The sequence below is a fragment of the Salvelinus namaycush genome, chromosome 5 (assembly GCF_016432855.1).
Source record: "Salvelinus namaycush isolate Seneca chromosome 5, SaNama_1.0, whole genome shotgun sequence".
In the NCBI taxonomy this organism is placed as follows: Eukaryota; Metazoa; Chordata; class Actinopteri; order Salmoniformes; family Salmonidae; genus Salvelinus; species Salvelinus namaycush.
This window is the reverse complement of record NC_052311.1, coordinates 32,633,535-32,659,655: the sequence shown is the minus strand read 5'-3', so window position 1 is coordinate 32,659,655 and position 26,121 is coordinate 32,633,535. Positions and strand designations below refer to the sequence as shown.

The following is a 26,121-nucleotide window of genomic DNA, read 5'->3' as shown; positions in this document are numbered from 1 at the left end:
GCTAGTTAACTATAGCTAACTAAGCATGTGCATAGATCTCCCCTGAAACATCCATATTTGAGCCTTATATATAAACATGTCCAGTTGGATACAGTGCATTGAAGTAGCCTACCTTATCCATTTCATCCGTGATTTATTGAATGAGGGAATAATTTTATGAAGACAATAGTATTAACCACATTGTAGCCTAAAAATCAGCTCCTCAACAGGACCTTGATAAGCAGACTTGGGTGTTTCAGGGCTGGATCAAAAGCCAAGCATGCACACCCAGAAGCTCTCCGGAAGGTTGAGCACATGTTAACAACATGTGACAAACAGTGCAGTTCTATGTGTGGGGGGGGGGCTAAGTGCCTTGATCAAGGGCACAATGGTATGGGATCAGACACAGCAGCTTTCCAGTGTCAATAATGCTTTCTTGTTCATGTAGACTATAAGTCATGACAATTTGGTTAAATGTCACGGAGAAGTCGTGGAACATGTGTATTAACCATTAACAGTGAATAATCAGAGGTCTCTATAGCTATAGCATAATGTCATTTGTGAATTTTGGTGAACGTAGTCTAATGGACTGACTTGGAAAAAGACAGCTCCTGCACTTATTCCATCCCAAGTCAAGCACTGCTTATGTTCAAATCATCTATAGGTTACTTTTTTTGAGCTTCAAAATACATTTTTAGATACTTTCGGATGATTTGGACATAATGCGTGAAATATGCTAATATCGGTCCTATGACTAGAATGGGATTTGTGCCAGAAATTCTAAAATAATATCATTTGGAAGCTAAACTAAATATGGTGGATAAATAAGATATTGTAGTTTATGTGGGGGTGGGGTCAATAAGTAGACCATTTCTATTTCAAATCTTCAATCATTGATTAAGACAGGTGGGTTCATTCCCAAGTGCCGCATGTCATGAAGACACTCACCTGTCTTGATCAGTGAGATAAGATTTGAAATAGACAATATGGCAGCATACACACTGTTAGATTACTTAATGGAGAAACAAATGATTTTAATAAATTCAAACAAACCCCCTGCAACTGGACAGACATTTTAGAATGTACATGTATGGCCAAATCGAGAATGAAGATAGTATCACCAAATTAAGGCTGGTCGAAAATTCTTTATGCTGTTACGCCTAACAGTACCTATCCAGTAACGGCTAATGGAGCATCACATTAGCCCGTTACCATTTGCTAGCTAAACCAAAGCATGGATTCCCATCATACCTTGTCCATAGACTGCTTAGAAGGTAGTGAAACCAATATGTAATTTGGGTGAACTATTCATTTAAAAAAAAATCTCCCATTGAAAGAAACACAGGACAAGGGGGGGTTTCTTGCAAAATGATTCTCTAATAAACTTTATTTGTACACAAATTGTGTAAGAGGACACTTCCATCTGAAAACATACAATAAAAATTTTCTCCGAAAGGCCACCAATCCTTTGCATCGCTACTGGTTTCTTCTCACACACATACTCACACAAAATGGTTTCCACGTGACCACTGTACAGTACATTATTACATTGTGCCCTATAGAATCCAACTGCAGCATCGAGTCAATTATTCAAATCCTATTACAGTGCAAGTGTGATCTGTTCATTAGTGGGAAACAGAATGGAGAGACCAAAGAAATAGAACGTAGAATCTAGGTTCCATTTCTATGGGCGACCAAGAAGAAAACATCTGGATGTTATGAACAAAAAACAGCAACAGCTTATTTTTATAGTGAGCTTAAGGCATGATGCATGTACAATGTTGATTTCTTCCAATGGTGGATAATTGGTTTGGAGAACAAATGAATGCATTATTGTCCAAGAAGTATGGGGAAAGGAAGCAGTAAAGATCCATTCGCCAGCTGAGGAAAGCACGTTTTCCCTCTATGTTTCCCTTTACTGGTGTGGGTATTCCACAGGGCCAAATCAAACACATCAGAAAGTAGTAGTAATACACCCATGAAAACAGATGTGTGTGCAGGCTTCTGCAACATTTTCAGAGGCCTTCGATCAGCAACGCAACTGACCCTACGTTCAGAAGTGTACAATGGCGACGTGTCCATAGAAACCAAACTGCATCATTTTTTAAAAATAATGGTATTATCAGTCGTACACACACACTACGCAGATTATTTAAAAGTGCCTATTTTGTACCTTCAGAATTCATAATTTCTTAGCCTTTAGCTCCATTGTGTTTCTGGGTATACACATTTACCCATAGAGTATGTCACGCAGAATTACATTGTCCCAAAATGCTGAATAACATGAGGTTGTCAAAGTTGCTCTAGCATTACAATAATGGTAATATTGATTCTTATTAGTCTACAGTCAGCCAGTGATATGAAGGGCCCCTGGTGTGGCCCCTAGGAAGGCAGCAGGTTCCCGAGGGCTCAGCCAGGTGTGTGCATTTGTTTATTTTACCTTCATTGAAAACATTTATATAAAGTGTGTGTGTTGTGGATATGATTATGAATAGCAATCACACAGAGAGCACCAGGGACCACTTTCAGTTCTCCTCAATGAGGTTCAAGTCCAGTTCTGTGCAGTCTCTTTCAAACACACTCTGCTGTCCAGCCTCCAGCACACCCATATTTATTTTCTCTTCCTCCTCACTTTCACTCAGCGGTCCAATGCTGGTTCTTCCCAGGAGGTCTGCAGGTGAAAAGGTTCCTCTGAAGTCCCCTAAAACGGGCTCCAGACCCATGCAAACAGCCGCTCCACACACCAGGGGCTCCCCACTGCGAATCTAAAACAGGACATGGAAGGAAACAATAAATACATCAACGTCTTCATTGTACAAACCCCCCCCCCCCCCCAAAAAACTCAGCTTTATATGTATTTTCCGTGGTTATTCAAAATACCATGTGTGAGAACCTCAATGTCCACCTAAGGACGGTCTACGCAAATCATATGCAAATGTATCACTGTCTAGACAAATGTTCTGGCTATTTCCTCATCCTGCACCAAGACCCCAGCCAGAGCTAACTTTGTGCAGTCCCTTTATCTTTTTACACCAGAAAGGCAGCCATTTCCTAAACTACAACCCACCATCTTAAAACATGACAAGGACACACACAGCCAGCTGCAAAACCCAGCAGCAGCTTCAGTCACACCCCCAGGTCCAATGCCCAGAAGGCCATAGAAATCAACTGGGGGTGAGAGAAAACTGCAAAAGAGAAAGTGATGACATCACTCCTCAGAACAGGAAGTCAGTAGCATTGCCAAAATCCAGTGGTTAAATATAGATGGCTGGGTGGTGGTGGATGTCCATAGGGGCAAGCAATTGGTCATGGGCATGCATCAACAACCGGACACAGGAATGCAAGGGTCATCCCAAACACACACATACACACCGGGTCAGGGCAGTGAGGCTACATCGCCAGCCAGGCAGCACAGTCCCAACACCACACCCTGAACCCAAATCCAGACTGGTCTGGCTGGGACAGGAATGTGAGAGCAGTAGTTCTGTCTCATGAGGGGAGAGCGATTCAGAGAACCAGCGAGCCAGAGGCCCATTTCTCCTCGCTAATGATCCCAACATAAACACTCTGGTCTGTGGGGAGAGGCAGGAGAGCCGCTTTAGGCCTCCTGCCACTCACAGGCAAATTAAGTTTGCTCTGACTAAAGGAGAACTATGAGCAGTTTCTACTAAAATGGTGCATGCTGTGTATTTTTGGCTCTATATAGCATTTATCTTATTTAATAGGCCTTAAAACTGATGTACATCCCATCCAGCTCACCTGAGTCATCTTGCTGAAGTCAAGGCCGGGCCTGGTGAAGTTGGGGAGCGTGTCTGGGTCATGGCGTCGCTTCAGGCCGGGCTTACGTAGATCACAGGGCTGAGAGTGGCAGCGTGGGAGACGGAGGGGCAAGACACGCCTTGAGGACGATGGGGTACTACAGGCCGAGGAGGGAGCGGGGGAGAGAGCCGGGGCCTCCATCCCAATGTAGCGACTGGCTAGAGCTGGAGAGGGCAGGATGTGCACAGGGGACAGGGAGAAGCGGCGCTGCTGCAGGGGCCGACAGGAACCCAGCGTGGCCGGGGAGGAGGAGCAGGAAGAGGGGAATAAGCCTGTGCAGCTCTCCCTGGGCGGGTCATAGTGGTCCCAGGAAACACTCCACGGGAGAGTGGAGTCAGGGGACAGGGCCAGGCTGAAGAACGTGGGACTGGAGGATGAGTGCAGGGAGGAGGTGAGGGAGGAGCTGGGGCCTCGGAGGGGTACGGAGCCCACCAAGGAGCCAACCCCCATGCCGGCCACCCCCCCACCGCTGTGGCAGCGGCGTTTGACAGGGGTCCAGATCTTGGAGGCGCTGGGGCGCCAGGGGGTGCGGCAGCGGGACAGGTCCTCAGGCACGGACAGGGAGCGACAGTGGCGTTTGGGGGGAGGAGGGGGCAGCGGCGGGGAGCTCTGTAGGGACATGTTTGTCACAGAGGTGCTGGGGAGAGGGGTTCCTAGGGGGTCCAGGGAGGACAGGACAGAGGCGGCATCCTGCAGATGGGTCTTGGAGGATGGGAACATAGACCAACTGCGCTCTGTGGAAGTGAAACAAACCAAAAAACATGACTCAATGTTGACCCTTCCCCCAAGTTAATGATTTAGCGGGAGACTTTATAAAAAAGTTTCAGGAATTAATGGATCCTTACCTGGAGTCAACCCATACCCGCGCCAACAGACCGTGGGGCTAAAACCCACTTCAGGCAATGACTGAAACAAAGCAACAAAGATACGGGATTTATAGCAATGGTAATTCCTCATACAGGAAACGCTACAAAACAGCCGGTCTGTATCACATGGCATGCTCACCACATTAAGAGAGAAAGCCCTGCGGTAAGGGGGCTCCTCCAGATTCTGTCTGCGGAGCTGCTCTGTGATGAGCGTCACCATGGTGACACGCTGATGCCAATGAGGAAGGGATGGCGTTTGTCAGTCCGTCAGACTGCTGGGGAGGTTAGTGGTGTCCCCTCCCCACCTCAACCGGCCAGACGGACCCTTCCAACCTCACTGAGACAATGTCATCAACAGCTTCATCATCTCACCTGAACAGGGAAAGAGTAAGCAGAGCATCCACATTTTAATGCCGAGTAGTAGACCATACTCGATTTATTTTACCAGGGATTGGATTGGCACATCAATCTGAGCATCATGGATACAGAATGATTGGGTGTGCAAGTCAATTTCCTGTTAATCCCACAGCTTTGCATTGGGTAATACCAGGAATGTGCGTGTGTGTGTGTACAAAACAAAGTGTCAGGATACTTACTTACTCTGCTCTCCCTCGTACAAGCATGCAACACTCGTGTGCAGCTATTTTGACACCATTTTGTGAGCAGACCAAAAGGAGGAAGAGTGACCACCACCCTAATGAGTGTTCTGCCTTACCAGACAAGAGTTATAGGAGACAGACTAGGACATAGGCTAGCTCCTGCCTCAGAGATGAAAGCTACGCAAAGTAACAGCAGAAGTGCAACGTCAAAAAGCGATGATGTTAAGAACCCCAATCCGATACATTGCAGAAAACATTAATTTTCTTTGTGAGAATACAAACAAAATAATTTATTAGATGCACAGATGTAGAGTTCTGGGCAATACCAAGGCACATTATAGTCAAGTGGGTCCAATTCAAAGTGAGTGCTAATAGTGTGGCCCTTGTAGAGGGCTGTGAGGAGAATGGAGGGGGAGGGAGAGCGAGAGGAAAAGAGGGGGAGGATGGGGGAAATGTGTGAAATGGAGGGGGATTGGGGCCATAGGCATACCATGCCCACTCTGAGACAGACAAAAGGGGGAAGAGAAAGTGGAAAATGGGACTAGAAGGACCTTAAAATGACCAAGGAACAGAAAACAAAATATGCATAAAAGGACCCGAGCACAACTAAGCACCATGCAGTGACAAGCAAAACAAGGTGCCAGTTAGTGTTGTTCGCCGACACATTCCACACCATGCACCCCCCCCCATGCAAATGCCAGAGTCAGTCAGCTTTAAAACAAACGTAACAGTTATTGAAACTAGACACACCCTATGGGAACACACTGATTCTCTACTATACAAAGTCTCACACCAAATAAGACCGGCCCAGATACAACACTAGACTAGTCATTGCAACCTTTGCACTCCTCTGTATATTTATTGTGCACAACGAAACCAAAAGTTATAAAACCAACAATTGATAAACCACTTCCAACTGCCAATGTAGATATCCCAATGTGGGTGACAGAGGTCTCTTTCTGGTTTTGGGAACTATGGGGAGTTTCCCCCACCTACTAGCCACTGTTGCTTTAAGTGCTTAGGCTTAGGGGGCTATGTGGCCTACAGGGACTTGGTTTCCATGTGGCAAGTTAATTCTACAGCACAAGAAAAACGCAACACTAAATACAACTCAAAAGCTAGTGCCATGGACAAGCCATTTGACAGATAAGCTAACTTAATAAGTTCATGACTGGACTTAGTTTGTGGGAGAATCATCACTAATACACTTTACATGTCAAACCTATCAAACAGTTACAAATAGTAATGACTAAAACGTGCATGGTTATTTTAATCATAAGAAGTTTGGTTTAAATGGCACACGTGTTCCACTCACTGACAAACCCACACAGTTAACCTAACGGAACCTCAACATGTTTAGAAAGACGTTAAAGCTTGCTTGCAACTTAGCAGGCAACTCTTTTTGGAAGTTAAAGCAAAGAATTTCAAATCAATAATAGGAGTGCTTGGTAAACCGACATACTTGTGGTCAGCTCTGAGGTCTCCATCTGCTGATCTAGCTAGTTAGTTAGTAGCCAGTAACTACTTACCTAGTAGTAGGCAAGCTAGCCTACTAACGCTACAACAAATTATGTGATCTGACCAATTGGATTGTTGCTTGCTAATATGAATAGGCTAACTAGTAGCAATATGGCATGGTGCCAGTTTGCAAATGTTTTACGTTAGATTTGGTCATCATCCCAAATACGAAGCTTAGAGGCTAATGATGGCTACGAAAGCAATTAGGTAGTTACCGTTAGCCAGCAGCAATACGGTCTGTGTGGTGGGCCAACCAGGCAGCTGGCTAGTAATTAAACGTAACAGTTTGCAAGTTCTGACAAACTAGCCGGTCAGTGTTGGCTAACAAATTGCAGTATCACCACAAGCATGTCTAGCTAAGCTAGCGGTTATTCATTTGGCCTACAGTATCTGTCTAGGTCAGATAACGTTAACTTGACAGCCACCTAGTTAGTTAGCAAGCCGACTCAAGTCTAGCTAACTTTAGCTAGCATGAACATTCAGCCCGTGGGAACTGACAGTCCAGCTTATCACTCCGCTAGCAATTAGCTAGTTTGCTATGTTGTCATGCTTACTCATCTAATTGTCAACGTATCTGAATTAATTTACATATCGGTATAAGAAATGTAGCTTAAAATGACGTTGATTATTGACAGCAACACAAGACTGCTTCGTAGCTAGCTCGATGATTAATTTACCTGCCCACCTTGTCTCCTTAGCAACCGAAAGCAGCACGGGGTAGTTGATGGCCTTGCACTGAATATATAGCCATCGGAAGAAACCATTAAAAAGGGGTGGTTGAAACGTCTAACATGCTTGTATCTTTATTACACAAAATCTATTTATATCACAATCCATCTAGGAATTAACTATATATCGTCTCCCAAATTAAATGTAAATCTTAAACATGAAAAACGTTTTGCTTTTTGATTCTTGAAAATCACCCCCACATTCTTCTAAAAGTAGAAAAAAAACAGTAGACAGAAAGTATTCTAAAGAAAAACGCATTGAGTACTGTACAGCATTTTTCTGTGATAATAAGTCAGCATTGTGTCGGTTGGGTTGGTCTTTTGCCACTACCACAGTTTTTATTAGTCCTTTTGGAAATGAATGTGCCCGGCGAGATCCCAGCGCTCTACAAAAACATGTTTTGAACTCTGGGTAGTGTAGTTTGTCAAATTTTCGTGACGATGAGGTGCTGTGAATTAAGTACAAGTTTTTGCATGGGAAAGAAAACTAAAATGATAGTTTTCACACAAAAAGACAGACACATCATTCGTTTTTTAAAATATATATATAATATTATAATCCAGAATGCGTCCACGTCATTCAGACAGACGCATGCGCAGTTATGAAAATCCACGTGATTTCTTCAGAAAGTTGAAATGACGGAAAAGACAACTAGAATCTGGAGTTTAATTTAGTAATACAAACTAAGAGAAACGCAGTGAAAATGGCGTTGGAAATGTTCAGGAAAAAAGAGACTCTTGCAATGCGAAATAAACTGATTGGGTATGTAACTGTGCATGACTTGAAGAAACTTAAGCTGGCAGCAACAACGCTTGGCCCTCGTATGAAATTATGCACTGACATGTAAAATGGTTTAAATTATGTCTCTCCTAGGCAGTCTTGCAGACTCTTCTATTCAGACGATCCCGTGAAGATAGTCAGAGCCAGAGGACAGTATTTGTATGACGAAAATGGCCAGCGGTACTTGGACTGTATCAGCAACGTTCAGCACGGTAAGAGACACATCTATAGAGCTCGCCAACTTGTAGTACAACAAATCGGAAATGATATACCTCAGGATCGTTCAGCCATTCCAATGTGCAAAATTAATGGGAAATGAATAGTTTTGGAATAAAGTTAAACGCCGAAAATAAGGTCTGAGGTTAACACCTCATCATAACCTGGTAATGACCACCTGACTACAGTTTATTACCTATACTCTTAGAAAAATAGGTTCCTAAAGGGTTCTTCGGCTGTACTCTTTTTGGTTTTAGGGAGAAGGCTTGTTGGTTCCACGTATAACCCTTTTGGGTTCCATGTAGAACCGTGGAAAGGGTCCTACTTAGAACTCAAAAGGGTTCTACCTGAAACCAAAAAGGTTATCCTATGGGGACAGCCGAATAACCCTTTTAGGTTCTAGATAGCACCTTTGTTTCTAAGTTTACTGTAAAAAGTATTGCAGAGGATAAAGTAGGATATTGAAAACATTGTTTATTACATTTCTATTTGTTTCCATAGTCACCAATTAAAGTTAATCTGCAATATATTCTTACATTTTAAAATAGATCAAGCAATGGCAAAAACAAATCTATTATCACAATTTTTTTGCACATCTGCATACAGTAATTGTTTCATAATTCACCCACAGACATTAATTACATGCATAGAAAGACTGGGACACAGACTATATAAATGTAACGGTCGTCTTGTGGTGAATGAGCGGACCAAGGCGCAGCGGGTGATGAAGACATAATGAATATTTATTAACAGAACGACGAAACACGAAAACTCTTAAACAAACTACAAAACAAATAAACGACGTAGACTGACCTAAAACATGAGAACTTACAAATACACGAAGAACGCACGAACAGGTACAGACTACAGGTACAGACTACAGACTATAACATAGAATGCCCACCCCAACTCACGCCCTGACCAACTAAACACATACAAAAACAAGAGAAAACAGGTCAGGAACGTGACAATAAAGGCCCATTGTTTTATTTGATTAGTGATTCATACGAGTGGTGTGATGGGGTAGGTCGTCATCAAGGACCTCTGAGCACAGACGGCGATCTGGAGCGTAGTGGCCCTCTTCAAGAGTCGTGCGATGGGTCAGATCTGCAGTGAAGAGAATCAGTGCATTACAACTTTATACATTTTGAGATTTTAAAAGACAACTAGAAAAGGACATTCTTGATGTAACTTTGTGGACTCAGCTGGCTAAAAATATTTCCATGGTACTAGTTAAATGATTTTGTGGCATTTATAGCTTAGAGATGTCTTCAAAAAAGAGCAACTTGCTCACGTACATACTTTGCGTCCTTCTCCACCACGGCGTTCAGGGGCATATTTAAAGCCTTTCCAGAGGGCCTGCAACACACCAAGCTCCTGATTTTTCTGGCTGTTCATGACACTTACTGTAAGCATAAAAATTAAATAAATTAATGATTGGCATAATGTGGGAATGCAGGACAGTACACAACAATAACACACAGTAAAATATATTTAACAGTCTGAATCTACTAAAAGTGGTAGCAAAGGCATGTTTGCTCCTCTGTTCCTTCATATTGAAGTGGGACATTACTTCATTGGTCATCAATCCGAAACATTTTAAGAGGATATCAAAATTACACAGTAGTTGTATAATTACAATTTTTAACTCATCTCCAAATGATAAAGTTATGCTTAATCCTAATACATGTTTAATATTTAAACAACTTTATATAAACACACCGCTCCATAATCCTGAGGACATTGTCCCAGACAAAGGTTCCCCCAATTGAAGACAGTTTGGCAGTCTTAAAAAAAGAATGCTAAATGCAACAATTAAAGTATGTGTAAAGAGACAATCAAATATTATCTTGTTCAAAAGTAATGTCTGTCATAATTCCTGCAACAAACATTGTTAGAAATGGGTGTAATTGGCAAATCTAGCTACATCCTATCAGGCCAGGGGCACAATGTATGAATTTATGGTTGGATCAGAATCGCCATTATAACATTGTTAGAAATGGGTGTACAGTGCATTCGGAAAGTATTCAGACCCCTTGACTTTTTCCACATTTTGTTACGTTACAGCCTTATTCTAAAATTGATTAAATAAAAATTTTCCCTCATCAATCTACACACAAATACCCAAAAATGACAAAGTGAAAACAGGTTTGTAGAATTTTTTGCAAGTAAAAAACAGAAATACCTTATTTACATAAGTATTCAGACCCTTTGCTATGAGACTCAACATTGAGCTCAGATGCATCCTGTTTCCATTGATCATCCTTGATGTTTCTACAACTTTATTGGGAGTCCACCTGTGGTAAATGCAATTGATTGGACATGATTTGGAAAGGCACACACCTGTTTATATAAGGTCCCACAGTTGACAGTGTATGTCAGAGCAAAAACCAAGCCATGGGGTCAAAGGAATTGTATGTAGAACTCAGAGACAGAATTGTGTCGAGGCACAGATCTGGGGAAGGGTGCCAAAAAAATTCTACAGCATTGAAGGTTCCCAAGAACACAGTGGCCTCCATCATTCTTAAATGGAAGAAGTTTGGAACCACCAATACTCTTCCTATAGCTGGCCGCCCGGCCAACCTGAGCAATCGGGGGAGAAGGGCCTTGGTCAGGGAGGTGACCAAGAACCCGATGGTCACTCTGACAGAGCTCCAGAGTTCCTCTGAGGAGATGGGAGAACCTTCCAGAAGGACAACCATCTCTGCAGCACTCTACCAATCAGCCTTTATGGGACTGGGAGACTAGTCAGAATCGAGGGAAAGATGAACGGAACAAAGTACAAAGAGATCCTTGATGAAAACCTGCTCTAAAGCGCTCAGGACCTCAGACTGGGGCAAAGGTTCAACTTCCAACAGGACAATGACCCTAAGCACACAGCCAAGACAATGCAGCAGTGGCTTCAGAACAAGTCTCTGAATGTCCTTGAGTGGCCCAACCAGAGCCCGAACTTGAACCCAATAGAACATCTCTGGAGAGACCTGAAAATAGCTGTGCAGCAAATCTCCCCATCTAACCTGACAGAGCATGAGAGGATCTGCAGAGAAGAATGTGAGAAACTCCGCAAATACAGGTGTGCCAAGCTTGTAGCATCACACCCAAGAAGACTTGAGGCTGTAATCACTGCCTTTACTGAGTAAAGGGTCTGAATACTTATGTAAATCTGCTATTTCCGTTTTTTTCTTAATTTTAATAAAATGCAAAAAATTCTAAAAACCAGTGTTTGCTTTGTCGTTATGGGGTATTGTGTGTAGATTGAGGGAGGGAAAAATGGTTTAATCCATTTTAGAATAAGGCTGTAACAAAATGTGGAACAAGTCAAGGTGTCTGAATACTTTCCGAATGCACTGTAATTGGCAAATATCTTCCTCTTCTCTGCAACTGCGCACATGTTTGAGTGAGCGAGGAGAATGAGCAAGAGAGAAATGTGAGAAACAATACATGACTCACCAAGGGAGGTGTCTGTTGATCAGGACACAGGTTTTGCAACTGAAAAAAAGAAGGGGGAGTTAAAATTGTATTTTATTTGCTTTACAAACATATGTTATTAGAAGCAGTGCTATTTCAATTGGATTTACTTACACTACACTCTTAGAAAAAAAAGTTCCAAAAGGGTTCTTCGGCTTTCCAAAGGGTTCTTTGGTAGAACCCTTTTTGGTTCCAGGTAGAACCATTTTGCGTTTCAGGTATAACCCCTTTGCGTTCCATGTAGAACCCTCTGAGGAAAGGGTTCTACATGGAATCCAACATAGTTCTTCCTGGAAACAAGGGGTTCTACCTGGAACCAAAAAGTGTTAAAGGTTTTCCTATAGGGACAGACGATGAACCCTATTAGGTTCTAGATACCACCTATTTTTTCAAAAGTGTAAGATTAGGCAATCATGGGAAGCTGAATAGCATGTCTCTTGGATAATCCAGTCTCAGTGAGACCTAATCCAGAGAAAAAAAGTATCAAACAAGACAAAATATATCAAACAGAAGACAAAATAACATCTAGCACACAACTTACTGTCAATGACTATGGGTTTAAGGAGGGGTGGTTCTGCTCTCTCCTTTCACTGGGATGTGGCAGAATAGGTCACTGGTAACTGTTGTAGACCCCATACATCAGGTCATTGACATGTTTCAGGAGCTGTAAAGACAAAGACGAATCATGATTAGCCATTGCCTAGGCTCTTCACTAAGTTAGACTTAGCCTAGCAAGTACATTGACTGTTGCCCCTCAGCAATCTGGCAGTGAGGCAGATGGAGAGAGTGATAGACAACAAAACATAGGCTAATTACATTTCTTAGTCAGCAGGCTGGATAACGTTCAGTACTCCTTCCCTTTGTTCACTCCTCCATCCAAGCTAGAAGATTCCTGCAAAAAAAAAAAAAAAAATTGAAAAGGCAGTTGAGAGGTGTAACATTAGAATGAGTGTTGAGGGGGAGCAGGGATAGGCAAAATCAATTGTATTGTCAATTACAAAATACACAAAAATAGAAGGATCTCTGATGAATGGGCTCCCGAGTGACCCTGGTTCGAGCCTGGGCTGTATCATAACCTGCCGTGATCGGGTGTCCATTAGGGTGGCGCACAATTGGCTCAGCGTCGTCCGGTTTATGGGAGGGTTTGGCCGGGGTAGGTAAAATAAGAATTTGTTCTTAACTGACTTGCCTAGTTAAATAAAGGTTGAATAAAAATGAATGAAGAAAATCTTCACATCCATATTGGGGGTACACATTTCAAGAATTAAGCTACCTTACTGTCCCACACACAATCAATGTTTCCTATATGTGTATTCATGTACCATCTCTCTCTCTCTCTCTCACACACACTCACACAGCTAGCATGACAAAATGTTGACATGATGACAATCTTTTCAATACGTGATTGTGATCACAATCATCTCTCCCCCCCTCTCTCATACAGAACACACACACATTGCTAGCATGACAACTTTGACATGACAATGTTTTCTAAAGTTATTGTGATCATCTCTCTCACACACACGCACAGAGAATACACACACATATTTGCTATTATTAACTGAACAGATATTAAAATGTCAATCTGTTTGCAAGCTAGCTACAACCAACACCTACAACAGGTAAAAATGAAAATTTACCATATCCATGGAGGATTAGCCAGAGAGCTAATGTTAGCTAGTTAAAATTAGCCAGCTGAGTAAGTTAGTTAGCAAGCTAGCTAATTATTCCTTGATGTTCTTCTCCCCAACAAAATGCCCCTTTACCTACAAAAGTAAAACAATAATGCAGGAGAACAGGGACTACCACTTAGCAGTAAAATCTTTTAGAAGTTTTTTGTGTACATATTTAGAAACTGTTGTTGTTGACTGATGCGCTCGCGCAAGCAGGCTGCCTGCACGCAGAGATCTATTACTGCGCGCGAGGCATAGATTCCCATCCAACTTTTAACTAGAACTGATATGCCTGCCTCCTTATTTAGCTACTGAAATTAAAATTGAATTACTGCACGCATTATGTGAATTGCTTAAAGCCTTTAAGGAAAAATATAATAGCCATATTTTCAGGGTCAAATTCAGGTGCGATCATTTTTGACTAATTAGTTGTGGAAATAATTGCGATTAAAAGTAGGGTTTTATAAATCCTGGTGGATTGTAGTATGCTTTTGAAATAAAAGATAGGCCTATGTTTTATTTCTTAAATAAATAGTTAGTCATAATAGAACTTCCAAATAGAATTCAGAGAACAGAAGAAAATGTGCAGCACAATTAGCTAACACAAATAAAAATTACCATTAGAAGCCAACACACACAACAAGCTACCAGATATCATTAATTAAACAACCATTATTTCACTGTACTGCATTTTGACGGCAGTGCATTTTTGTATGGGTATCTTGTATTATTGTGCATGTTTATTGCCTAGACCAAATATTATGGAAGTGCATATACACTTTTCAATTGGGTGGATTGTAACTACGAAAATCACTGCCATAGCCTGTAGTAAAACCAAAAGCATTTATAGATTCTCTAAATTAGGGACCATCTCGAATAGCTATAGGACCGCAGAGACTGTCACAAATGTTTGCTTTAATGACCTACCAAATTCCATGACTTGGGGGTGAAATAGATCACATTTCTTAGTTTTTTGTAAAATTGCCATTTCAACACCTGCCGAATAAAAACCTTAAATGGCCCTACTCCTGAAAAAGTTAATCGGGCCGGATAAGCTGAATTGGACTCGGCCCGGGTAGCAATATCCGGAGCCCAGAGAAATATTATTCTGCCCCGGTCTGAATCATGCAAACCCTGCTGAAAAAGAACATTACTCCAACTGTAATAATTGTAATGCTTCTAGTGTCTTATATTCAATGGGTGCATGGCCCACAAACACTATGCCCATGTTTATATAGATTGATGTCTTTTCATTGAGTAGCATTTTGATAACTGGTCAGTATTTCAGTCAGATTTCAACCAAAAACCAGATATCAACCAACATAAGATGTTTTTTTTCCCCATACGTCAAAAATGCGTCTTAATCTGGTTGTGATCTGGTTATAAGACGTCCCGACCAGATTTCAACTGGTAAAAGCCGTCTTTATCACGTCGTATGCCCTCTGGGTAAATGCTTCAAAATTCAACAAAAGTGACCTGATGAAGATGATCTAATAGAACAAAACGTTTAAGATCTCCTAAGCCTGTATTTACCACAGACCTTATTTTCAGGAATTTATCCAAAAACTCCATACATTTTCCCATAGGCTTTGTTCAACAAACCATGGCGGAGTTAGTGTCTACAAAAAGATGCCATTACTGTTGCTCTCTATTGGTGACATTATTTTAATGCAGCTGATATGATAAATATTCTGTTGTATTTGGTGAATAATACTTTGTGAGAGCAAAGGTCACAGTCCAAAGCCCTTTGAACATTACAGTAGTACCACAACATAATCAACATGACAGTACCTCCTAGTGTTAATTGTATGTAACGAAACATTGGATTGTTGTTGCACCTATGCACCTACAGTGGGTCACTGTCATCCCAGCATCACACAAGCAGCCACAACGCAGATGGAGCTTCTGAATGCCAATTCGCGCTTCCTTCACGACAATATAGTTCAGTATGCCGACCGCCTCGCCGCCACTCTGCCCGACAAGCTGTGTGTCTTCTATTTTGTCAACTCAGGGTAAGACACCATGTCCTACAACCTATAACTTCCTCCTGAAACACAGCTCCAATGACATCCGCGTAAGATATAGGAAGAATAATGTAATATATATGTCTCCCAACAGTTCAGAGGCCAATGATCTGGCACTACGCTTGGCCCACCAGTACACCAAACATGAAGACGTCATTGTGCTTGACCAGTAAGGTTTCTCACATATCACCCAAAAACTACTACTAATCTCAGTAGATTTCTTCTCTAAATGTACCTCTTCCTCTTTTCACCCTCTTCCTCCATACTAGCGCATATCATGGGCACCTGACTTCGCTCATCGATATCAGCCCATACAAGTTCCAGAAGCTGACAGGACAGAAAGAGTGGGTTCACGTGGTGTGTAAGAGGATACATATTGCATGCCTCTATTTTTTGGCGTGTGCTACAAAAAGCTAAAATGGTAATTTTCCTGTTTATTCCTTACAGGCACCCATACCAGACACCTATAGAGGTATATTCAGAGAGGACCATCCCAACCCAGCCCAGGCATATGCAGATACTGTGAAGGATGTGATAGACAAGGTGCACCAAAAAGGTCGCAAGGTACGGTAAATACAATAGGTTTTGCATGGAGAAGGAAAGTTTGAAAATAGTCTCAATTTGGACACCGAGCAGGGTGTAATGCTGATTAGTGTATTAACAGTGTAATAACAATGTTCATAAGTATTGTACTAATTCTATGGATCTAATAACTCAAAACTGACTTGCGACCACAGGTTTCTGCATTTTTTGCTGAGTCATTGCCCAGTGTTGGAGGCCAAATCCTCTTGCCCAAGGGATACTCAACTAAAGTAGCAGAGTAGGTACTGCCTCTGAGCATACAATATTAGTGCACTATTATACTGTACCATTTTCTCATCGGTGAAGAAAAGGACGAAGAGCCAAATCCTCATTTGAGTTAGGATTGAGGCCATTACGATAGTAAAAGCTATTGCTTTTATCTTTGACATGTGACAGTGAGTGTTGGTATCTCTCTGTCTCGACAGATACGTGCGCTCTGCAGGGGGAGTGTTTGTGGCGGACGAGGTGCAAACAGGTTTTGGGCGTGTGGGGAGCCATTTCTGGGCCTTCCAGCTGCAAGGTGATGATTTTAGCCCTGACATAGTGACTATGGGCAAGCCGATGGGCAACGGACATCCCCTGTCATGTGTAGCAACCACAGCGGAGATCGCTGGGGCCTTCACAGCCAACGGAGTGGAGTACTTCAATACAGTGAGAAACTGGTGGCTGTTACAACCTATATTCTGCCTATTAAATAATGTTAACCGTGCACAAACGTTCATGGTGTACATGTGTAACTCATATTAGGAGTCTCATCCCTAATCATGGTTTGTGGTTCTCCTGTGACTGTGCAGTTTGGCGGTAACCCAGTGTCGTGTGCCATCGGCCTGGCTGTCTTGGACGTCATTGAGAAGGAGGACCTGAGGGGGAACTCCTCAAGAGTAGGAGGACACCTATTGGACCGGCTGACACAGCTACAGACCAAACATCCAATCATTGGAGACGTCCGGTAGGGTGCCTACGACGTGGATTATGTGAAGGGAATGTCTCTATAATAACTACTCACATATGACCCTGCCGTCAACCTCACACTCTCTAGTCTACAGCATGATCCATTCTGAGATACTGGCTGAAGACAGTATACAATAACTGGCTTTGTGTTTACTCTTGGCAGTGGAGTGGGGCTGTTTGTGGGCTTGGAGTTGGTCACCGACAAAGAACAGAGGACCCCAGCTACAGACGCAGCAGCGCAAGTTGTCAGAAGGTGTGGGGTCAGACTGGTCATTCACTGCTACGAGGCCGTGTGAAGCAACAACTATACACTCATATCAAAGTGTGTCAGTGTTTGCTGCAGTCACAATTCAGTGAAGAGTTAACACTATTCTTATTTTGGTATAAATCTTTGCATTACTTTTAGAAGAGAACCTGTAAGCAGAAATATCCTTTGGTCTCTTCTCCCATTCCAGACTGAAAGAGGAGTATATCTGTGTCAGTACAGACGGCCCCTGGGAGAACATTGTCAAGTTTAAACCTCCCATGTGCTTCAGTATGGAGGACGCAGACTTGGTGGCAGACAGGATACACCACATCCTCACAGGTGACTGGAACACTTACCCTATAGCCCTGACTTATTACAATACATTTACACAGTTGTATAGTATACATTTATGATACTTAAAGGAAAGGTTCACCCATTTTGAATATTATATTGTTTTTGTGCGTCTCTGAGTGATGTTCTATCGATTCCCTGGGTCATTTCATGATTTTCTGAGTTATTGGCGTTCAAGCAGGCAGAAATCCGTCTTGTATGACGTAACACCGTGATAAAGTCTCTCACTGGAAGTTAATAGGAATACGACTTTTGGATCGCGAAAACGTCTATCATACATGTCACATTTCAATACTGTCCAACGTCTTCTGTCAAGTGAGCCATTGATTATATTTTTGCCATATTCCTACCTCGAGAAATGTGTAATCTAGCACATTTTTCCTATTTGTCTGCCTCTTTAGTCCAGGGTGCATTGCATAGTGCAGTTGCCAGAGATATTATAGAAAGGAGATAGGAATCCAATGAATGAAAGAACTTAAACGCCAAACCCAATAGACTGTCGACCAATCGCGTTCCCGTTGTCATGCTGCGTCACGCGGATACTAAGCTAATCATTATTAGCTTAGTATCCACCTTATTATAACGCCAAAATGAAACATTTGTTCACAAAAAAATATTGTTCTCACATAGTGATATTTAACACTGTAAATGAAAAGAATGAGTGATTTTGGGTGGATTTTTCCTTTAAGGAGACAGAATACCCAGTCTTTTTAATCCAACGTAGACTCTACCACTGCAGTGTTTACAGAACTGAAGGTTCAGGGAGCCTGCACCGACCCGATTCGTATATCTGCCGACTATTTCTGAACTGGGCCAATGGCAATTACACAACAGTCTTAACAGATCCATACTACACACCACTTAAGCAGGTGTGTAGGGACCTGTTGACAATTCTATTTTTTCCTTTTCAGACATGGAGCGCAGTCATCAAAAACTGGACAGTGGAGATTAAGGTTTGTACAAACCTGTAGAAAGATTTAATTGCATCAGACAGTAAGAATTGGTCACAATCAGAAGGAGTCAGAGGTAGTGTTGTTGATAGTGTGATGTACTCCTCCAGGAGATTTCACTAACCGTTAAAAGTGCATTTCTCAGACATTGGATTTCATTGGGGCCCGTATATACAAATCTCAGAGTAGAAGTGCTTATCCTAGGATCTGTCCATAGAAAAGGCTACACTAATCCTATATTGGCATTCCTACTTTGAGGCGTTTTGTGGATACGGTCCTAGAACTTGCATCTTTCGCTTTTCAGACGAACTGGAGTCATCTTGGCGGAAGACAAGGGAAGGAATGCAGAAGTATTCAACACAACCAATCTCACAGATCCATACCACAATTAAGGATAAAAAAACTAAATCATTAAGATTACACTACTAGATTTAACACAAGAATGGTTTGTGACAATTCATAAAGTGGAATTAGTGACTGCTTTTGATTCTGCATGAGGGATATAAGAGAAGCAGTGACATATGCAACAGAAAAGCAATACATTTCTACTATAACACAATGTAAATTGTGAGTACAGTGAGTTTTGATCCTCCTCGCATTTATACTTCCCTGTGGAAATACAGTGCATTCGGAAAGTATTCAGACCCTTCGACATTTTCCACATTTTGTTACGTAAACAGCCTTATTCTACAATGGATGAAATCCTCAATCTAATCTAAATCTCAATCAATACAATACCCCATTTTGATAATTTAAAGAAAATTCAAAACAGAAATACTTTATTTACATAAGTATTCAGACCCTTTGCTATGAGACTCGAAATTGAGCTCATGTGCATCCTGTTTCCATTGATAAACCTTGAGATGTTTCTACAACTAGATTACAATTAAATTAAATTGATTGGACATGATTTGGAAATGCACACACCTGTCAATATGAGGTCCCACAGTTGACAGTTCATGTCAGAGCAAAAACCAAGCCATGAGGTCAAAGGAATTGTCTGTAGAGCTCCGAGACAGGATTGTGTTGAGGCACAGATCTGCGGAAGGGTACCAAGACATTTCTGCAGCATTTAAGGTCCCCAAGAACACAGTGGCCTCCATCATTCTTAAATGGAAGAAGTTTGGAACCACCAAGACTCTTCCTAGAGCTGGCCTCATGGAGGTGACCAAGAACCCGTTAGTCACTCTGACAGAGCACCATCCCTATGGTGAAGCATGGTGGTGGCAGCATCATGCTGTGGGGATGTTTTTCAGCAGTAGGGATTGGGAAACTATTCAGGATCGAGGGAAAGATGAATGGAGCAAAGTACAGAGAGATATTTGATGAAAACCTGCGCCAGAGCGCTCAGGACCTCAGACTTGGGCGAAGGTTAACCTTTCAACAGGACAATGACCCTAGGCACGTAGCCAAGACAACACAGGAGTGGCTTCGGGACAAGTCTCTGAATGTCCTTGAGTGGCCCAGCCAGAGCCCGGACTTGAACCCATTCAAGCATCCCAGAAAATAGCTGTGCAGCGGCGCTCCCCATCTAACCGGACAGAGCTTGAGAGGATCTGCAGAGAAGAATGGGAGAAACTCTCCAAATACAGGTGTGCCAAGCTTGTAGCGTCATACCCAAGAAGACTTGAGGCTGTAATCGCTGCCAAATGTGCTTCAACAAAGTACTGAGTTAAGGGTCTGAATTCTTAGGTAAATATGTCATTTCTGTATTTTTTTAATTTTTATACATTTACAAAAATGTACAAAAACCGTCTTTTGCTTTGTCATTATGGGATATTGTGTTTATATTGATGAGGGATTTAAAAACATTTTTATTTTTTGAATAAGGCTGTAAAGTAACAAAATGTGCAAAAGGGGTCTGAATACTTTCCGAATGCAATCCATCACATTGCAACTACCGGATTAAGTTTTCCCCATAGGGGATTTCAGAAACACTTAAAATAAGGTGTTTTATGTAGGCTTACCCTGGCGTGATGTTTTGATTACTGTAAATCTCTCTAGGACAAGGTGACTTGTCAGTATATTCGCCTGTATTTACCACCCCAAAATTAAATCCTAATTAGCTGCTAATGTGGCTATCATAAAGAACTACAAATACAAAGTTAATCTGCAACATATTCTTACATTTAAAATGGATCAAGCAACGGCAAAAACAAATCTAAATCACAAGTTTTTGCACATCTGCATACAGTAATTGTTTTATAATTCACCCACAGACTACATGCATAGAAAGACAGGGACACAGAATATATAAAGGCAATGAATGATTAATAAGAGTGTTGTTATGGGGTACTGGAGAGTAGTGGCGTAGTAGTAGTAGCGATCTGGAGCGTAGTGGCCCTCTTCAAGAGTCATGCGATGGGTCAGATCTGCAGTGAAGAGAATCGGTGCATTACAACTTTATACATTTGAGATTTTAAAAAGACAACTAGAAAAAGACATTCCTTAAGAAACTTTGTGGACTCAGCTGGCTAAAAGTATTTCCAAAGTACGGGTTGAAGAATTTTGTGGCATTTATAATATATATACATACACACACTTTGCGTTCTTCACCACAGCGGTCAGGGGCATATTTAAGGGCTTTCCAGAGGTACTGCAACACACCAACCTCCTGATTTTTTCCCTGGCTTTTCATGACACTTACTGTAAGCATAAAAATTAAAATAAATTAATGATTGGCATAACGTGGGCATCCAGGACAGGAACTGTAAACGCACAGTAGCGGTGCGTGGGTAAAATCAAATGGGGAAGCCAATCCAGGGTGGGAAAAAGCCATATTACAACCTGTGTTGTGATAATTGTATTGTTTGCTCTGTAACCTATTCGATCATATGCCTTGACACCGTGATATATAGGCCTAAGGCCGAGACAATAAGAAGACACATTGGCAGAATAAATTCAACCACACATTTGTTGTTTCACTACAAAGCCAGAGAGCAACATCTGTCCGGTAAAGTCCAAAAAACATATTGCATGTAACAAACAGTTACATGACCTACAGCATGGTCAAGCAACGTAACGGTGTCCTACATTTTCAGACTACTAAACTATTGATTTAGAACCATGGAGAGTTACCAAGTCACAAAGAAAACAGGAGCTGCATCCAGTATTCCAGCACCATTTCAACTTCAACATCTAATCACCTATGCTTAGTCTAATACAGTGACTAAAAGAAACCAAAAACGATTTAGTCCAATCAACGTAAGCTAAATATGATGTGGCTGTCCATGGTTCTGATTTCTCTGTGTGTGTGTGCATATTTGCATGCGTGCAGATAGAAAACCCCCCACATTGATTCACCCTACTTATAGAGAAACGCCAATGCCATCCTCCTCTTTCATGTTGCCTAAACAGTCTATGACTCTGTCGTACAGTACACGCTTTTAGTTGTTTTTTTAAAATCCTAGGTTACCTGGTTAAAATACTTGCTTGCTAGCCTAACTTCCTTTCAATGATATGCCAGGCCAGCTAGTTAACATTAGCATACTACTTCTAGCTACATGTTGAACTTCCATCCTCAGGCCAGGGGCACAATGTATGAATTTATGGTTGGATCCGTTATAATCATTGGCCAGTACGGAGAATTAAGTAAAACCAGAAGTCCAAATCCCTATATCCATCCATCGCTAATTTAGAAAATTTAGCCATGAAGACAACACAATGAGATGCAATTGAAGTTTTTTTTCTGTCAATAATGACAATGTGAATGGTCTGAAGCCAAATCCAAACAGGCTTCCCTTTACACGTTTTTTGGTGAGCCAGGACCATTCACAGCTGAGCTCACTCAGTTTAACTTAACGCTGATTGCCTATTTAATTTATTTTTTATCAATGGGTGCCAAATGCTTGCTGGCTTCTTTTGCATTCAATGCTACGGGCTGCAAAAATGTCATACTCTTTCTGACCAGACAGCATCAGATAGATTCGCTACACATACTGAGACAGAGTGGCGTTGTTTCGTTCGCTCTGATGCTTTCGCCGGTGAGATACATTCAGCCTCTTGCGAATTAAAGGACATTTATGAAGCGCTGAGAGACAAAAGATATATTATTTAGGATGTTTTTTTTCCTGGTAAATTTTTTGGGGAAGCCTCCATGATTACACTCAATCTTCCCAAGACATCTGAAACCCTACCTCTTTAAACAGTATCTTAAATAACCCCCCCCATAAAAAAAAAACTGAACCAGCACTTGCATTTGACCCCTCCCTCCTCTAGCTCTGACTCAACTGCTAGCTACTTTGAGAAACATTTGACTTTTTATGTCTGTGATATGTGGTTGTCCCACCTAGCTATCTTAGGATGAATGCACTAACTGTAAGTCACTCTAGATAAGAGAGTCTGTTAAATAACTAAAATGTAACGCACAGTAAAATATCTTTAACAGTCAGAATCTACTAAAAGTGGTAGCAATGGTATGTTTGCTCCTCTGTCCCTTCATATTGAAGTGGAACATTAATTTATTGGTCATCAATCTGAAACATTTTAAGAAAGAGGATATCAGTTGGATAAATGTTTAACTAATCTCTAAATGGTTAAGTTTTGTTTAATCCTAATACATGTTGTAATATTCAAACTTTTTATAAACGCACCGCTCCATAATCCTGAGGACATTGTCCCGTACAGAGGTTCCCCCAAATTGAAGACAGCTTGGCAGTCTTAAAAATAGAAAGCTAAATGCTACAATTAAAGTATGTGTAAACGGGCAATAAAGAGACAATACAAATATTATATCATATCTGCAACAAACATTGTTAGAAATGGGTGTAATTGGCAAATATCTTCCTCATCTCTGTAACTGCGCACATGTTTGAGTTTGAGTGAGCAAGAGAGAAATGGGGGAAACTTTACATGACTCACCAAGGGAGGTGTGTGTTGAATTAGGACGAGAGTTTTGCGAGTTAAAATAGGATTTGGTTTACTTTACTAACTTCTATTATTAGAAGCAGTGCTATTTCAATTGGATTTCTTTACACTACACTTCTAATGCACCCATAAGATAACCATTTTTGGTTTGAGGAAGAACTATTTTGAGTTCCATGTAGACCCCTCTGTGGAAAGGGTTTTAAATGGAACCTGGAACCAAAAAAAGATTATTCAAAGGGTTTTCCTATGGGGACAACCGATGAACCATTTTAGGTTCTAGATACCACTTTTTTTTTTTTTAAGTGTGTACGATCAGGCAATCACGGACAGCTGAATAGCATGTCTCTTGGGGAATCCAGTCTGTGAGACATGATGCATATGGGGGAAAAAAATATCAAACATGAGAAAATAACATTTTGGCAACAACTTACTGTCAATGACTATGGATTTAAGGAAGGATGCTTCTGCTCTCTCCTTTCACTGGGATGTGCCAAAATAGGTCACTGGTAACTGAATGGGTGGCGAAGCACTGCTGTAAAGGCCATGCATCAGGTCATTGACATGTTTCAGGAACTGTAAAGACCGAGACGAATCATGATTAACCATTACCTAAGGTCTTCACTAAGTTAGACTTAGCCTAGCAAGTACATTGACTATGTTGCCCCTCAGCAACCTGGCAGTGAGGCAGACAGATGAAGAGATATAGATAGACAGAAAGCAAAACAGGCCATTTACATTTCTTAGTCAGCAGGCTGGATAAATTCTGTACTCTTCCCTTTGTTTCCTCCAGCCAAGCTAGACGATTCCTGCAAAAACAGAGAACTAATTGAAACGGGCAGTTGAGAGGTGTAACGTTAGAATGAGTGTTGAGGGGGAGCAGGGATAGGCAAAATGTATCCTATTGTCAAATACAAAATACAAGGATCTCTGATGAATCAAGAAAATCTTCACATCCAGTGTGTGGGGAGGTATACATTTCAAGACTTTTACAGTAGGCTACCTTACTGTCTCACACACAATCAATGTTTACTATGTGTATTAATGTACAATCTCTCTCTCACACACACACACACACAGCTAGCATGACACAATGTTGACATGATAATATTTTCTATAGATTGTGATCATAATCATCTCTCTCCCTCTCACACTGAACACACACACAGCTAGCATGACTACGTTGACATGAATGTTTTCTAAAGTTATTGTGATCATCTTCTCTCTCACACACATGCAGAGAATACACACACACCCCTTTACAATCATTAACTAAACAGATATTAAAATGTCAATGTTATCTAGCTAGCTACAACAGGTAGAAATGAAAATGTACCATGTCCTTAGTGGATTAGCCAGAGAGCTAACATTAGCTCGCTAAAATTAGCCAGTTAGCTAGCAAATCTTACCTTGACTTTCATCTCTCCAACAAACTGCCGCTTTACTTATAAAAGTAAAACAAGAATTCAAAAGAACAGGGAAGAACATTGGTCAATAGCACATTTTTTGTGTACATTTTGAAAAACTGTTGCTATTGACCAATGTTCTTCCCTGTTCTATTGACCAATGTTCCACTTTTAGAAGTTTTTTGTGTACATTTTGAAAAACTGTTGCTATTGACCAATGTGCTCGAGCAAGCAGGCTGCACGCAGCCATCTATTTTTAGCGAGAACTGATATGCCTACCTCCTTATTTAGCTACAGAAGTTAAAATTAAATGACTGCACGGATTATGTTAATTGCTTAAAAGCTAAGGGAAAATATAAGTAATATTTTCAGGGTCAAATTCAGGTGCAATACATTTTGACAAATGATGTATGGAAATAAAATGTGATAAAAATAGGGTTTTGAAAATCCTAGTGGATTGTAGCATGAAATAAATGAAATATTGAAATAAAAGACATGCTTATGTGTTATTTCTTAAATAAAGAAATAGTTAGTCATAAAACTTCCAAACAGAATTCAGAGAACAGAAGAAAATGTGCAGCACAATTAGCTAACACAAATGAAAAATTACCATTAGAAGCCAACACACACAGCAAGCTACCAGATATCATTAATTAAACAACCATTATTTCACGGTACTGCCATTTTACTGGATTTTAACGGCAGTGCATTTTTGTGTGGGTATCCTGCATGTTTATTGCCTAGAACAAATATTATGGAAGTGCATATACACTTTTCAATTGGGTGGACTGTAACTACGAAAAACACTGCCATAGCCTGTATTACCTCAAATGGCCTTACTCCTGAAAAAGTTAATCGGGCCGGATAAACTTAAGTGGACTCGGCCCGGGTACCATTAGCCGGAGCCCAGAGTAATATGATTCTGCCAGCCTGCATGTACAGTTAAAGTTGGAAGTTTACATACACTTAGGTTGGAGTCATTAAAACTCATTTTTCAACCACTCTACAAATTTCTTGTTAACAAACTATAGTTTTGGCAAGTCGGTTAGGACATCTACTTTGTGCATGACACAAGTCATTTTTCCAACAATTGTTTACAG

The 26,121-nt window shown here is 41.2% G+C and overlaps 2 protein-coding genes and 2 long non-coding RNA genes across 5 annotated transcripts; 1 reads left to right on the top strand and 3 right to left on the bottom strand.

Moving 5' to 3' along the window:
- Positions 1-1,335: 1,335 nt before the first annotated feature.
- On the bottom strand, positions 1,336-7,498 carry LOC120048210 (protein FAM53C-like). 2 transcript variants are annotated; one of them, XM_038993989.1, is made up of 5 exons: positions 7,459-7,498; positions 4,804-5,036; positions 4,644-4,704; positions 3,739-4,532; positions 1,336-2,744 (listed from the first exon to the last, which is right to left on the bottom strand). In XM_038993989.1, exons 2-5 carry the CDS (start codon positions 4,882-4,884, stop codon positions 2,505-2,507), a joined length of 1,176 nt encoding a protein of 391 aa, XP_038849917.1. In that variant the 5' UTR covers positions 4,885-5,036; positions 7,459-7,498; the 3' UTR covers positions 1,336-2,504. The 2 variants fall into 2 exon arrangements, with proteins under 2 accessions (XP_038849917.1, XP_038849918.1); XM_038993990.1 differs by having other exon boundaries at positions 7,467-7,490.
- A 619-nt stretch (positions 7,499-8,117) lies between these two features.
- phykpl (5-phosphohydroxy-L-lysine phospho-lyase) lies at positions 8,118-19,610 on the top strand. The gene is made up of 13 exons (XM_038993986.1): positions 8,118-8,272; positions 8,384-8,502; positions 15,500-15,659; positions 15,766-15,840; positions 15,941-16,028; positions 16,119-16,235; positions 16,409-16,491; positions 16,679-16,904; positions 17,048-17,202; positions 17,368-17,457; positions 17,660-17,790; positions 18,714-18,755; positions 19,057-19,610. The coding sequence occupies exons 1-12, from the start codon at positions 8,214-8,216 to the stop codon at positions 18,752-18,754; spliced, it is 1,344 nt and encodes a 447-aa protein (XP_038849914.1). The 5' UTR covers positions 8,118-8,213; the 3' UTR covers position 18,755; positions 19,057-19,610.
- LOC120048209 lies at positions 9,416-12,878 on the bottom strand. Its single transcript, XR_005476989.1, has 5 exons — positions 12,791-12,878; positions 12,516-12,638; positions 11,957-11,995; positions 9,809-9,912; positions 9,416-9,613 (listed from the first exon to the last, which is right to left on the bottom strand). It is a non-coding gene; the product is annotated as an uncharacterized LOC120048209 (long non-coding RNA).
- A 1,253-nt stretch (positions 19,611-20,863) lies between the features above and the next one.
- Positions 20,864-25,993, bottom strand: LOC120048208. The gene is made up of 4 exons (XR_005476988.1): positions 24,354-25,993; positions 24,050-24,191; positions 21,289-21,398; positions 20,864-21,124 (listed from the first exon to the last, which is right to left on the bottom strand). It is a non-coding gene; the product is annotated as an uncharacterized LOC120048208 (long non-coding RNA).
- Between the last annotated feature and the right edge of the window lie 128 nt (positions 25,994-26,121).

Bases quoted from the DNA above. Each gene is read 5' to 3' on its own strand.
- LOC120048210 (XM_038993989.1), bottom strand. From the start codon at position 4,884: ATGGTGACGCTCATCACAGAGCAGCTCCGCAGACAGAATCTGGAGGAG. The intron at 4,705-4,803 runs GTGAGCATGCCA...GCTTTGTTTCAG, and splicing joins GGGCTTTCTCTCTTAATGTG to TCATTGCCTGAAGTGGGTTT. The intron at 4,533-4,643 runs GTAAGGATCCAT...TCACTTCCACAG, and splicing joins CGGGTATGGGTTGACTCCAG to AGCGCAGTTGGTCTATGTTC.
- phykpl (XM_038993986.1), top strand. From the start codon at position 8,214: ATGGCGTTGGAAATGTTCAGGAAAAAAGAGACTCTTGCAATGCGAAAT. The intron at 15,841-15,940 runs GTAAGGTTTCTC...CCTCCATACTAG, and splicing joins GACGTCATTGTGCTTGACCA to CGCATATCATGGGCACCTGA. The intron at 17,458-17,659 runs GTGTGGGGTCAG...CTCCCATTCCAG, and splicing joins GCAGCGCAAGTTGTCAGAAG to ACTGAAAGAGGAGTATATCT.